The 14,961-nt window shown below is 38.8% G+C and overlaps 1 protein-coding gene across 3 annotated transcripts in view; it reads right to left on the bottom strand.

Moving 5' to 3' along the window:
- The window catches only part of RPTOR (regulatory associated protein of MTOR complex 1), a 423,475-nt gene that overhangs the window by 257,720 nt on the left and 150,794 nt on the right, over positions 1-14,961 (bottom strand). For all 3 annotated transcript variants that reach the window (XR_014174604.1, XR_014174605.1, XM_081944023.1), the window contains exon 5: positions 12,562-12,708. Coding sequence is in view for 1 of the 3 variants with exons in the window: in XM_081944023.1 (XP_081800149.1) it covers positions 12,562-12,708 (147 nt within the window). In the remaining 2 variants the exon portion in view is untranslated. The remainder of the gene's footprint in view (positions 1-12,561; positions 12,709-14,961) is intronic.

Here is a 14,961-nt window from a genome sequence, read left to right on the forward strand (position 1 = left end):
CCCGCGGCCTCTGTGAAAGGAGGGAGTGGGTCACCCAAAACAGGGCGGCAGGGCGGTTGTCTGAGGACGCAATAAGAGTGGCATAGTATCGACGCTTAGCCACCCTTAGTGCCACAAGGTAGGTCCGTAAATGGGTTCTTACCTGTGTTCGGTCAGATTCGGAGCGAGAGGATCTCCATTTGCTCTCTAGGCGTCTCTTGTGGCGCTTCATCACCCTCAGCTCCTCGGTAAACCAAGGGGCCAGGGTGGTTCGCTGCCACCGGAGAGGCCGCAAAGGCGCAACCCGGTCCAAGGCCCCGGCCGCCGCACTATTCCATGCGGCCACCAGGTCCTCCATCCGGGAGTGGGTCAGGGCTACAGGCAGTGGCCCAAGCTCCGTCTGGAACCTATCAGGTTCCATCAGTCGCCTGGGGCGGAACCATCTAGGACCTTCTGGTTCCGCCTCCCCGCGATGGGGGGTAACAGCAGGGAAGTCGAGTCGGAGAAGCGAGTGATCTGACCATGACAGGGGAGCAATAACTAAATCCCCTATTCCCAGATCACTCTTCCACCGACCAGAGATAAAAACAAGGTCCAGCATGTGGCCTCCCTCGTGTGTGGGGCCCTGTATTATTTGGGTCAGGTCCATGGCTGTCATGGAAGCCATGAACTCCCGAGCTACCATGTGACTTGGATGACTTTCAACTGGGAAATGGTGAGCATCCAAGACCAAGCTAAATCCAAAATGGTAGGGAATTCCTGCAAGCTCAGCACTCAGACAAATCAGCCATCAACTGACCCATAGAGATACACAACCTTTACACATCATTCAAAAGAGACAATAAAATAAAAAAGCAAATAAAAAGACCAGAACACTTTCTCAACAGCAATCAACACCACAATTAACATCAGACAAAAAAAATAAAGCAAGCAGTATACAATGCCACAATCAAGGAACTACCACTCAGGCAGACAAGCAGTAAACAAGAGCCCAACCAAGGAACTGTCAAAAACATTTCCACCAGCAGAGGAAGCTACTGTACATAAACGGAAAGCAAATCCCACTCCTTTCAAGCACTGAAGATCTTATTTAGTCTGGTAGCAAAATGCTTGCAAACAACAACCAAGCTCAGAGAGCAATAACGATGCCACAAAATGCATCCTTATACAAATCTCTGGAGTTAATTGGTCCCAAAGTAAATTCTTATCCCATTAGAAGAAGAAAAGAGGGGACTGTATTTTGACTATACAGGTAGTCCTCGACTTACACACCATTCGATTACTGATCATTCAATGTTACAATGGCACTAAAAAAAGTGACTTATGACCAGTTTTCACACTTATGACCACTGTAGCATCTCCATGGTCATGTGATGAAAGATGTTTGGCAATTGACTCATATTTATGATGGTTGCAATGTCCCGGGCTCATGTGATCTCCTTTTGTGACCTTCTGACAAGCAAAGTCAATGCGGAAGCCAGATTCACTTAAAACTCTTTGACTAATTTAACAACCACAGTAATTCACTTAACAACTGTGGCAAGAAAGGTCGTAAAATTTGGCAAACTCATTTAACAAATGTTTCACTTAGCAACAGAAATTTTGGGCTCAATTGTGGTTGTAAGTCGAGGACTACTTGTATCCACAGCCGGGCATCTCCCCTCAGGGTCAAGAAACAAAATATCTATTCCTTTACCTCTGCTCTCAAAATTACTGACTTATAGTTCATTTTCTCTATTTTGTCAAAACTTAAGAGTAGGTGGGGAAAAATAAATTTGGCTGTGAAACTGATTTGCTGTTTCTAAAGTACTATACCTGCTGCTTTATAACCACTTTGATTATAAGAAAATTTTCTTTATTTTAAGTAGCTACTTAGTGTGAGTCAACTGAGATGTTATGTTTTCAGAAATACTGGTAGTTCTGAATCCCATTTTCAGTTCAAGAGAAATGCCTCCTGGCTGATAAAGATATACTTCTTATATTTGGGTACAAACAGGATACACTGAGCTTCACTATTTTGCCTCACTATTTTGTTAATAATATTTTCTGAAAGTACCTGAAATGGTTGCCACTGCTTGCCATGAACCTTTTATTTATGATCAGAGTATTGTTGAGCCTTACACAGAGCTTTGAAATATTAATTGGGATTCTATTAAATCAAGAAAAAAAACCATGAAATTCCTTCTCAGTGATTAGAAAAAGTAATTGCAATGGAGTAACACTTTTTGTCTTTAGGGAGAAAGAAAATCATCATAGAATACAAATATAGCTGAATTGGCAGTTAACATTTATAGAACACTGACTTGGCATTTCTGCAAAAGGACATTATTCATGCCGAGGAAGACTTCTTCCTAATTGAGGTATTTCCAGTGAGATTTAAAGACTTAAGAAACACTCCCAACCAGCACTGAGGAGGAAGAGCTTCTTTCCATAGCGCTGATACTACATTCAAGAAGCTCATATGTTTGAATTCATACCCATAATATAAAATGAAATGAATCATAGTTTTATTTTTAAAACAGGTTCTCAAAACTCTTGCTTTCACACACAAACACACACACACACACATTTTGACTGATCTAGAAAGCTAATCAGTTTGTTCTCATTATAAATTTGGGTGATAATGTAGGCCTTGTCTTATGCAATCTATCTAATGTTCTCCCTCTCTTTGTTCCCCTTCCCAAAAAAAATCTGGAGAGAAGGCAGTCAAAGCTACTTCTGTATCATGCCAAGAAAACAGCATGGCTGCATTTGTGTAGGTCATCAAGAGTTGAATAAAACTTGGAAATGACTTGTTACTAATGAAGAAAAACAGACAACAAATCCTGAACAGCACAGAACTCTATGGCAAGCTTAGTTCACTGGTTAGTGAATATTAGAAGAGGAAGCAATATCTAATCATAAGCTTCACATTATGACTGTTTTATATATAGAAAATAATCTAGTACCGTGATGGTGAACGGGCCTACCAGATGTCCAGAGGCTTCAGTGAGGCCTGCGCACATGCGCAAGGGGGAGCGCGGAAGATTGTGTGCGCATGTGCGGGGAGGGCATTGCATTATGGTTGTGGGTATGCACACGCATGCTATCGTGCGTGCGTGCCCTTTTGGCACTCGAGCAGAAAAACGTTCGCCATCACTGATCTAGTAACTCAAACCTAGAACAGAAAATACAATTCAAAATAATATCAAATGGATAGATAGATAGATAGATAGATAGATAGATAGATAGATAGATAGATAGATAGATAGATAGATAGATAGAAGTGATTTGATTCTTTTAGCATTCAGATTATATTTAAGTAAGTATTCCACAATATTAACTCTGAACAGATTCAAGTTTTTAATATCTGCTATTTATTCAAGCAAGTGTCTAATCAATTGTCCGAGCCATTAAGCCTTCTGGGGGGGAAATGGCATTTCTCTATTTAAAATATAGTTCCGACTTCAAAATCTATGTTCATTAAACATATATATGTATGTTTAATGTATGTTTATCCTACATATTTTGAATGTTGATTGTACGTATTTGTAAACATAAAATGCTAGTGGTTTAATCCTTACAACATTGTAAAATAGTGCCAGGAATGTCCGTCATTTCACCGCGACGCCTAGCCCATCCTCCAGATATTTATGTATCTTTACTTACTGCGGGAAGTCTGTTTTTTGCTGAGAAATCTTCCCGCAATTGACATGATTCAGATGTCTGGCCATAAATCAGATCATAAGACCACTTTCGAAAGGCTGTTGTTCATCATTCATGTGGTTATGCAATTGGATTTCTCTTCTTCCTTCATCTCAGGCTCCCTATCTCCATTGAGAGTGTAGCTTGAAACATCTGGCCAGTTTCTACAGGGTTTATTCTAAATGTACAATGCAGATAGGAGGAGGATAGACGTAAGTGCATTTCATCCAGCAGCTCATTATACAAATGGAGGGGAGCCAAGAGCAATCCTAAGAAGACCTTTTCTTTGAGGGAGGCAGGGAGGGGGAGGGGGGAGAGGGAGAGAGAGAAGTAAGCAAGCAAGCAGTGAATATTTAGGAATTGCCTAGGTTTTGACCAGCAGACATTCCAATATTCTGCCTACTGAAATAGATGGAACATCATATCTCCATCTAGGTATAAAGTATCAATGATACTTCTAAATTTATGGATCTTGCTATGTAGAATTACTATTTTGTTCCATATAACTAAGGCTCTGAAAATGTAAGAGCTGGGAAGAGCTTTTGGCAATTTTTTAGCAAGCTATAATAACTTTCTTCCAGAGCTTCATAAGCATTTCTGGGGATTCACTGGCTAAAACATGTGGTTTTAAAATCTGTTATGTATTTATTTTTCATAGGAGATGTTATTCAACCTGATAAAAAACATACAACCCCCCTTTGAAATGGCAGAGGAAATAAGCCTCTTAATGCTCTCAGGGAGCAATTCCAGTTCCTCAAACTTATCCTCAGAGTGTCCCGGATCAGGGCCCTGTGGAGCTAGGGTGAAGAACCCTCCAATGGGTCCTCAACCACCTCCCTTGAGCCATGAGAAGAGACAGGAGGGGAAGTAGAAATTTCCAGGCTTGATTGCCTGCGTGCCCCAATGGGAGAGATAGAAGGGGAAGAAGGACTGAATCCCCTGGGGGGAGAAGCTGAATGAGCAGATCCTGGCCTTAAAGGAGATCTAGATCTGGAAGGAGAAGAAGGCTTGTTGGCTTGGGCTTGCTGCTCTGCCCTAGCAATCAGTTTTTCCAGAGCCTTCTGGGTTGCTCTGGAGGGCTGCTGGGCTGCTATAGGCTTGACTGCTGCTGCACCGGTTCTGGGCCCTTCCCTCTCCTCAGGCACGTTCTGGGCACACCCCGGGGCCATTGAAGTGGACTGCCTGCTCTCCACCATTGGAGCCACTCACGTGTCCTGAGGGTGCTGCTGCCCAAAGTCACCAGCTGGTGCACAGGCCTTGCGGGAGGAAGGATTGGGCTGCCGAGGCTAAGCTTGCTGGCCCGACACTTGCCACGATGCAAGCAGTAATTTTGGGGGCTTGCAAATGGCCGCTTCCACGTGCATGCCTCCAAAATGGCCACCCCGTGTGCGTGGCCGAAATGGCTGTCGGAACACTCTGCGTGCTGCAAATGGCTTTTTTTTTCAGCCGCGGCTCGAAAAGGCTTGCTGCGGCTCATTACGACCAAGTGCGGCTTGTAGACTTGAATTAATAGCCCACAGCCTGATTATTGCCTGATCGCAGCCCTTCCTGCGGAGCTGCGAAAAGGAGCCTGACACCCCCTGCAGTTCCAGGGATTGGTCAGAGCTCCCGAAGAACACAGGAAGAGAGAGGAGCCAATTTGCTCTCCCCCCCCCCCCCCGGCTTGCTGCGAGATGGAGGACCCTGTCTCTGCAAGATAGCAGCTCAGATAATTTGGAATTTAGAATAGCCAATATATACAATCGAATAATCAATTTCAAATTTTACTCACTCACTCTGGAACTCAAAACACAGTACTTGGACCAAAAGACTGAGAGGAACTGGGAACCACAGGGAAAGAAGGAGGTTAAAAGAGATTTCCCTCAGTCTTCTGGACCAATCAGGTTGTGAGAATATCCCAGGAGTCGCCCCTCCCTCGAGTCTACCGGAAAAGAGGAGTGATTTTCTACATTAAAGATATGTTCTCAGCGAAACAAATTTATATAGACGATGAGGGAAGAATTTTAATGGTGGAAATCATTGTCAATAACAAGAAAATACTTTTAATAGCAATTTATGCCCCCAATGATAAACAAGATGACTTTTACAGAAAATTACACAGGAAAATAATTGATTTGGACTATGCAAATATTTGCATGATGGGAGATTTCAATGGAATTGTTGATCATAATGAAAATTACAAAACACAAAAAACAACAAAGTTAAACAGAAAATCATTGCCAAAATCCTTTCTTAAAATGATGGACGAAGTAGATCTAAAAGATGTTTGGAGAGAAAGAAATCCCACTAAAAAACAATATACCTTTTATTCAAATAGACATATATCTTGCTCTAGAATTGATGTGATATGGGTCATGACAGAATTGGCTTATGACATACAGGAAATTGAGACTGAAACAAGTATTGGGAGACCACAATCCGCTGACAATTAAATGGAAAGGACAAAGGCAAAGATCTAGATGGATGTTAAACAACACTATATTAAAAAGAGAAAGAATTTGCACAAAAAATGGAAAAGGAGCTTGCCTTCTTTTATAAAGTAAATAAAAAAGAAGATACATCAATGCAGAACCTCTGGGATACAATGAAGGCCTATGCTAGAGGTTTTATAATAGACTATACAAGGAAGAGAAACATAAAAAGAGACAAATGTTTAAAGAGCTTGACAATGACTATAAGGGTCTTGAAAAAGAACTACAGAAGGCCCCACAAAAAAGGACATTAAAACAAAAATGGACATGATTAAGCACAGAATGGGGTTAATGGAAAAGGAGGAACTAGCTCAAAAATTAGGGGCGCTAAACAGAACTATTTTGAAAATGCAAACAAACCAGGCAGATGGTTGGCGTATAAACTGAGATAAGAGAGAGAATCTAAGAAGATATTACAATTAATAGATGACCAAGATCAAATTTACTATATGAGCAAGAGAATATAGAAGAGGCAGGAGCAAGACAATATTTGCAGGAAGCCAATTTACCTCAGATTCCTGAAGAAACTGCAACAATGCTAGAAGGCAAAATAACTATGATGGAGCTAACGGAAGCACTCAAAAAACATAAGAATGGAAAGGCTCCCAGACCAGATGGGCTACCAGTTGAATTCTATAAGACTCTGTGGGATTCCTTGTTGCTTCCACTGCTGTAGGCCATGAATGAGGTGATGTTGGCGAGGAGGATACCTAAATCCTGGTCAGAAGCAAATATAACACATTTATCAAAAGAGGAGGCTGATCTACTACAAATTAAGAACTATAGACCCATTTCTTTGCAAACACAGATTACAAATTGTTTGCTTCAATACTGGCAGAACGACTTAAAAAATACTTAAACAGTTTTATTCATTCTGATCAAAATGGATTTCTACCAAAAAGACAAATTAAAGACAATATGAGAATAATTTTAGATGCTCTGGAATATTATGAGGCACACCCCGAAAAGCAAATGGCTTTGATGTTCTTAGACATACAGAAAGCATTTGACAATGTGAATTGGCGTTTTATGTTGTTACAACTGGAACAGATGGGTTTTGGTAAGAAATTTACTCAAACCATACAAACTGTATATCACAAACAATCAGCAAAGATAATGATAAATGGAGAGTTGACAGATTCTATTGAAATAAAGAAAGGGACAAGACAAGTTTGCCCATTATCACCTCTACTTTTTGTCTTAACATTACAAGTTTTAAATAGAAATATTAGAGAAGAAAAGGAAATAAAAGGAATGAAAATTAAAAAGGAAGAATATAAATTACAAGCATTTGCAGACGATTTGGTTTTCATTCTAGAAGATCCATTGGAAACAGCTCCCAAACTAATAGAAAAAATAGAGTAATATGGACAAAGAGCAGGATTGAAAATAAATAAAGATAAAACGAAGATCCTGACAAAGAATATATCAACAAGGAAGAATTAGCGGAAATTTTGGAGATACAAGTCACAAACAAGGTTAAATACTTGGGGATATATTTAACAGCAAAATGCAGTGCACTTAAAGAGAACAATTATTATAAAATTAAACAACAGATTGCAAAAACAAAAAGATCTGAAGAATTGGGAGAATATCTACAATTAAAATGAACATTTTACCCAGAATCCTATATTTGTTCCAGACAATTCCAATCAGATTAGGGAAAGAATATTTTGATGATCTAAACAAAATAGTGCTGAAGTACATTTGGCAGGGGGGAAAAGGAAGAATAAAACTAAAATCACTACAAGATGCAAGAATAAGAGGAGGAATGGGCTTGCCCAATTGGGAATTACACTATATTGCCAAAAGTATTCGCTCACAACTGCTTCTGATTATGTGGATGGGTGAGTGAATACTTTTGGCAATATAGTGTATATTATCAGGCAGCAAGTTTGATGTGGCTTAAAGAATGGATAACACTAAGGAACTTTAGACTACTGACTGTAGAAGGTCATGACTTATTGTTGGGATGGCATGCTTTTTTATGGTATAAGGGAACTAAAACACAGGGGTATTTCAGAAGACATTACTTAAGGGAGGCGTTGCTATTAAACTGGGATTTAAGATCAAAAAGCAATATTATTTAAAAATTCCAGTTTGGCTATCAACTATTGAAGCTTTTTCATACTCAATAATATACAAAAAGGAACAAACAGATATGATGAAATATTGAATGCAGAGGTTGAACTTAAATCTAAGCAAGAGTTGGAACAGGAAGAAATAAAGATGAATTGGTTTCCTATGTGCAAATACAATCTAGATATGATAAAGATAGTAAAGAGGAAGGTTTTTGTGATAAAGTGACTGAGCTAGATAAAATTTTAACAGATACTGATGAAAAGGTAATCAAAAAATTATATGGACACTTACTAGAGGTTAAGCTAGAAGAACAAGTCAAAGAAACTATGATAGCTTGGGGGGAAAACTTTCGGCATGGGATTGAACTAGAAAAATGGCAGAAATTGTGGTCTCAAAATTATAAAATGACAATGTCAACAGCATATAAGGAAAATTTGTATAAGATGTTTTACAGGTGGCATCTACCTCCAACAAAAATAGCAAGAATGTTCAAGAACAAATCTGAAAAGTGTTGGGAATGTCATCAGACACCAGGTTCATATTACCACATGTGGTGGACTTGCACAGAAGCTAAAAGATATTGGACTAAAATTCACATGTGGTTGGAGAAAATGATACAAAAACACATAGACTTTAAACCAGAGATTTTTTTATTGGGACTTATACCGGAAACATATAACAGGGATTTGAAATATCTGATTGTAAATGTTTTAATAGCAGCTAGAATTGTATTTGCAAAAAATTGGAAGAATGAGAAAATACCAAAGCAGGAGGAAATTATTCCAAAAATAATGGAATGTGCTGAAATTAGTAAATTGACAATTGAACTTAGAGAAGAAGAACAATTCTACAAGGTATGGGATTTGTTTTATCAATGGTTATATAAAAAACTATGGTAATGGAAAAGGTTTGAGGGCCTCTTTATATATTTAAGAACAATAGAATGATATATGAGATACCACAAAGGCTTAGTATTGTTAAATAGTATAATATGAGGCAATGGAATGAGGTTGTATGTATGATTTTAATATCTAGAATATTTTGTTTTAAATGATGGAATAACAATTGGAATGGAACAATTCATGTATAATGATGCTATATATACAAACCCAATACCTAGACTATTTTGTGTAAAATGAAGGAATAACAATCATAGTGGAACAATGACTATACAATGATAATAATGTATTTATGCTTATTCAATGGATAATTTGTGATTTGATATACAATTGTAAGTGGTGAGAATGGAGATGCACAAAAACCTGTAATCAGAATAACTAGGTCACTGAATATTTTTGAGAGATGCGTGCGTTTGTGTGGGTGGGTGATAGGTGAGTCAAGGATTGGAGGAAAAACATTCTAACTAATGACAGAATTACAGACGCATGCTGTTAAGAGGACCAAAGTGGGCCACTGACTCTTATGAATTATATCCATATTTTATCTGGAGAGTAGAGATAATACTGACACACTGAGCATGCTTTGCTTCACAGATACAATGCAGTGAACCTGAACAACACCCAAAAGAAGAGAGGTTGTCAGTTCTTCACCACAACCATCATCACTACTACTACCAACCACCACCATCACCAACACATAAGGACAAACGAAACAAAGGATAAAAGGAAAGAGCTTCCTATTTACACAAGGGATTGTTTTGTTAACAAGGCTTCCTGGTTCAGTACTCCCTGGGCATGTCTATCCTGAAATAACCAAGTGCTCTAATTTCCATGCTGCATAATTTAGATCTCTTCACGATTCTTCCTAAATTTTATGGAGCACGGTTAAAGCTACACACTCACCAACTCTGCTCACACTGTGCCATCTTTTTCGTCCATAACGTTTGCCTTTCTACACTGAAATGTCTATCAAATACCATCAGTTTTCATGCTTTCCTTTTATTTCAAAGCGATTAACCTTCACAGCATGTACTCACAATCTTAATGTGTCACTGTACGTACCTAAAACGTATTTTCAAAATTAACTCAGAGACAGACATAATTAAAACATTTTTTAAGGATTTAAGATGACTTATGATATTTAAAAAGAAGCCGGTTTGTGATTACCACAGCAAGCATGAAATTCAGGTTAAGCTCTCCGTTTTGCCTTAAGAGTTGCTGTGAGGTCTCCAGCAAGCTTTGCAACTTTATCTTTCATCAACAACATCTATGACTTTGCATTAGTTTTCAAGGTATCACAGCTTTTGTCTTCCTGTTGCCAAGATTAAAATGGCTACTGCTGGGAAACAGCACAAGAGAGATTGAGATGGAGATGTTTAGGTAAGATAGCACAGAAGCCAGCCATATGTCTTTCAGAAAGAATTATGGATGTGGAAATTCTTTGAAGTCTTTGAGTCTAAGTCAGACCTCAGACTGAGCCACCTTCCCATTCAGCTACAACTTTAATTCAGAGCAAATAATTAAACCCGCTGTTATGCTGGATAGAAGCGGAGAGACAAGCACTGGATACAAAGCAATCCTGACAGATGAAAAAGGGAGGATCACAATTAGAAGAAATAGAGAGAACTTTTAGAAAGGAGTGGCAATAAATACTGACTTTAGGAATATTCATTTTTGAAATTCTAGCCTACAGCTCTGCATTACCCTAGAAAGTAATACAATCTTTTGCATTCTAATTTCACAGGTTAAAAAATGAGCAGCCAGCAGCAAGATCATTTTGTGTGACAGCTGGAATGTCAAACTACACTATGCTGCTAGTAACTATGCCGCTAGTACAGTTTTGCAACAATTAAAGAGCATTAAGATTTTGCCAGAGCTACAGTTAAAGTTACTTTACAGAACTATGATACATGTACACATAATGCTAGCACATTTCTATGAGCTGGAAAATAATTTGTGTTTATCTGCATAACGGGATTATTTGCATGATTTCTACATTCCAGCTATGCAATGTAACAGTTTTTATTGGTTGACTTGCTTCAATAACATTTTAAAGATGCCTTTGTTAATCAGAACTGTGTTCCAATATAACATGCTTAGCTGTTTGCTTTTAAAATGACGTTCAAAAGGCAGAACAACATAAAATAAGAACACAACTTAGACAAGAACACAACTTTCTCATTCTGCAGTTGATTAAACGTATCAGATCAGATTCAGTTTCATATGGCAGAAGTGAAAAGGGTTCTGTTTACTAGCCTCATTTGCAGCAATAAATTTAAGAAATCACACTGTCCTCTTTTATTAACACTAAGGTACTTCTCAGTTCTGCAGAATTAACGGTAACAAAAGCAAGTTTCTTCTCTGTACGTCTTACAAAGCATTTAGATTAATGACTGATAACTGACTACAAGAAAAAGTGGCAGGAATAGATCACTTGGAAGTCCTAAAGTGTAGTGTAAGTAACTAATAAAGATCTTTACCATTACTGTCGTAATTTCAGTTGAAAAGCTCTAAGAGTATACACTGATTCTATTAAATGTTACAATTTAATTAACAGTTTTAATAGTGTCTGTACCCTTGGATGGCAAAACAGTCTAAATTGGAATGGCAAGGCTTTTTCCGAATTAGCTTCAAATTGCCATGATTTGTTGCCAGTCATCTGTTGTTATTTTTTATGAAACAGATTCTAAACAAGACAGAAAACATTAGATCTTCTGCAATTTCCCACCAATCTATAACATGAGCAATTCTCAGTGTTCTTCTTCATGCAAGCTACTAAATCAGGGGTGCTTAAAACTGGCCTGTGCTACTGGCCTGGAAACAGCACAGGACCAGCCGGCAGTGCCTCTGGCAGCCAAAATGGGGCAGGTGGGGCATGCGTGGCCCCCTGTGCCCCATTTTCACCCTGGATACCTTCCTGCAGACCCTGCTGGACAAAACGGGGTGTGGGTGGGCACACACTGCAGCAGGGTGCCACATGAGGCATCCATCCTATCTCCCCACCCCCATCTGCAGAGGAGAACTACAGTGCTGATCCGGCTCTTGAAGAAATCCAGTTTGATACCCCTGTACTAAATCATATGTAAAACTTTGGAGAACCACCACCTAAGCCAAAACATAGCAGCTTAGCCCCTGCATGCAACAAGGCCCATGTTTTCCCCATCAGGCATGTATATGCAAAGTGAATAATTCATAATAGCATGATGGCAATATTATTATTGTCTTGGTGAATAATATTTGTTATTGCATATTGAATAGGATAACTGTACTAAATATAATTGGTTTAATCACATTTAAAGTCTCATGAGAAGTGGCAATCTCCCAAGGTTCCCACCATAGAAAACCTACTTATTTAAGGCACCACCACATCAGAGGCAACCTTTAGAATCCTCCTTGGACTGTACATTTGTAACCCTGGCTATATAATTCTCTAAAAGAGCACTCACCTCCAGTTCCTGCTCCCTCTGCAGGGCAAATTGTTTGAAAGACTTGACAATAAGGCCAGCATTTGAGCAATCATACACAAAAATGGAGGGGCTGCCCATCCACGTTTGTAGATCATATATGGATAACGGGATATATTGAGTATAGTTCTGTGAAAGAAAAAAATAAGTTCATGTATAAGTACAATATGCAGTCAAAATACATATTTATCTAGGAATCAATATGGGATTTCTTTGTTACATTTTAATTGAAACCAACCTAATTTATATTCCTTGAAACAAGATGTTTTTTTTAAAAAAAAAACCTTCTTACATATTAAAGTTAGTTTGTTTGCATGTATGTGTCTGTGTGTCTGTGTGTGCATCTATGTCTATGTATCCATGTTATGTGTAATGAAAATTATGTATGAAAAAGGAGGGAGCAAGAAAAATAAAAAAATGCAAATGTAATGAAAAATCATCCAGCCCTACTTTCACATACACATCCAAATACAGAAGCACTCAAGAAAGAGCAACAATGTTCAAGATGTATTAGAATATCTACTTAGGTATTCTAAATAAAATAAAAATATGTTGTGGCATCACCTGGACTGTCATGCTACTTCTGATACAGGAGGTATTAATGCAGCCATAATGGTTAGTCGTTATCAATAGCCTAATTTTTCATATTATTTTTTCTGAAACCCACTAAATGAATTCCCAATCAAATGTCCCTCTAGGAATATGTTACTGCCTCAATTACAGCAACATCCTCTTTCCAGATTGACAGTTTATCACAAGACTCATTAAATAATTATTGGGAAATCTGTGTACAAATGTAGCCAAGAGAGAATATTGGAGTAGCTCAACAGAAAGAACCTCATGTAACAATGAATGCAGATGGCACAACAAGATTCCATTGAAACAAGTCCCATTCAAGTATGTTTTTTAAATATGCTCTCTCTATATGTATATAGATCCTTAGACAATAAGAAAAACAATACTGAAATCACTTCTGATGCGAATAGCACATGTTTCCAAGTTGCTTAACTTATCAGAGAACAGATATTTGTAATAAACCACCAGCTTCTAATGGCTCAAGCATTAAACAAAAATATATGCTTGATGCTTTAACTTGTTACAAATTATGTGCAGTCATATACCATAAAGCTGAATATCTGAAAAGATAAAAACAGAGGAAGCAGGAAAAAGTAAGCATCTTTGTCACATTATTCAGGTTTTCCTTTCTGACTTAGTCCATTCTTTTTCTCTGACTCATAATTCCCTACCATTCACAATGTGCCATTGAAGACCGGAAGAATAATTCTGAGACTTTTAAAATCCCCCCTGAAAATGTATGATATTAAAGAAATTATCAAACATGCAGGAAATATAATTGAGAAAAGGAGAGGTTTGGAGAATGTTCATCCTTTCTTTCTAGAGTCCATTAATGTCTCATTAGTCAGATCCCTTTGTTTCGTATGCTGTGAAGGTGAATGGAGGTACTTCAAAACCTTCAAAGGGAGGCCTGTAAGAGAGTATTAGGCAGCTGCTACATTGATGAAGAGAGGAAAAATCATGTTATTTAATATTTCCTATTCCCTCTTTGAGGTACTGCTGTCCCCCTCTACCAAGAAAGAGAGTTAGGAAGACAGGCAAAAAGAGAAAAGGAGGAAAGGAAAAGATACATACATCTACCCTTCTTCTGTCATGGCCCTTTCAATGCCACCACAAATTAGGCACGCAGAAGAGCATAACTGCAATTGCCTCCCCCACCCCCCATGCTAAATAAACAGAGGAAAAACAGAAGATGATTACATGATAAATGATCTGAGGCATAATTTCATATGTAAAACTCAGTAAACAACAATCGGCAAGTTGGGACAACAGACACTTTGCTCTGCGGAAGGGCTTGGTATTGGCCCCTCGGAAAGGTCACTTGCCATAGGGCTGTTGTCTGCCCCTGTCCCTGAAGGACTATCTGTCCTGGTACCTATTTGCTCCCTGGAATATGGTCTCTGGAACTGGGAAGCAGACGTTCCAGAGTCAGCCTGTCGAAAGGCTGCCTACAGGAGTATGGAAAGACCCTGTTATCAGATTTCTTGCGCTGGACTAGCATGGTCTTCTTCTTGTCTTCGGTCTCGACCAAGACTGGATCCAGAGCCTCTACAAAGAGTTTATCCCCTTTGAAAGGAGCAGAGGCCAGACTCCATTTATAGCACATATCTGCCTGCCAATGATGAAGCCAAGCCAGGTGTCTGGAAGCCACATTGGCTGCCATAGCCCTTGAGGCAAACTTGGCAGCATTAAGGGTGGCATCGGCTGAATAGTCCGTGGCTGTCGCCAGCTTATTTAAAGCCTGGCGGAGCCTGGTGTCCTCTACCGGAATCTTGTATAATAGTTGTCTCAGCCACATGAGTATGG

The sequence above is a fragment of the Natrix helvetica genome (assembly GCF_964273705.1).
Source record: "Natrix helvetica genome assembly, chromosome: 1".
Taxonomy (NCBI): Eukaryota; Metazoa; Chordata; class Lepidosauria; order Squamata; family Natricidae; genus Natrix; species Natrix helvetica.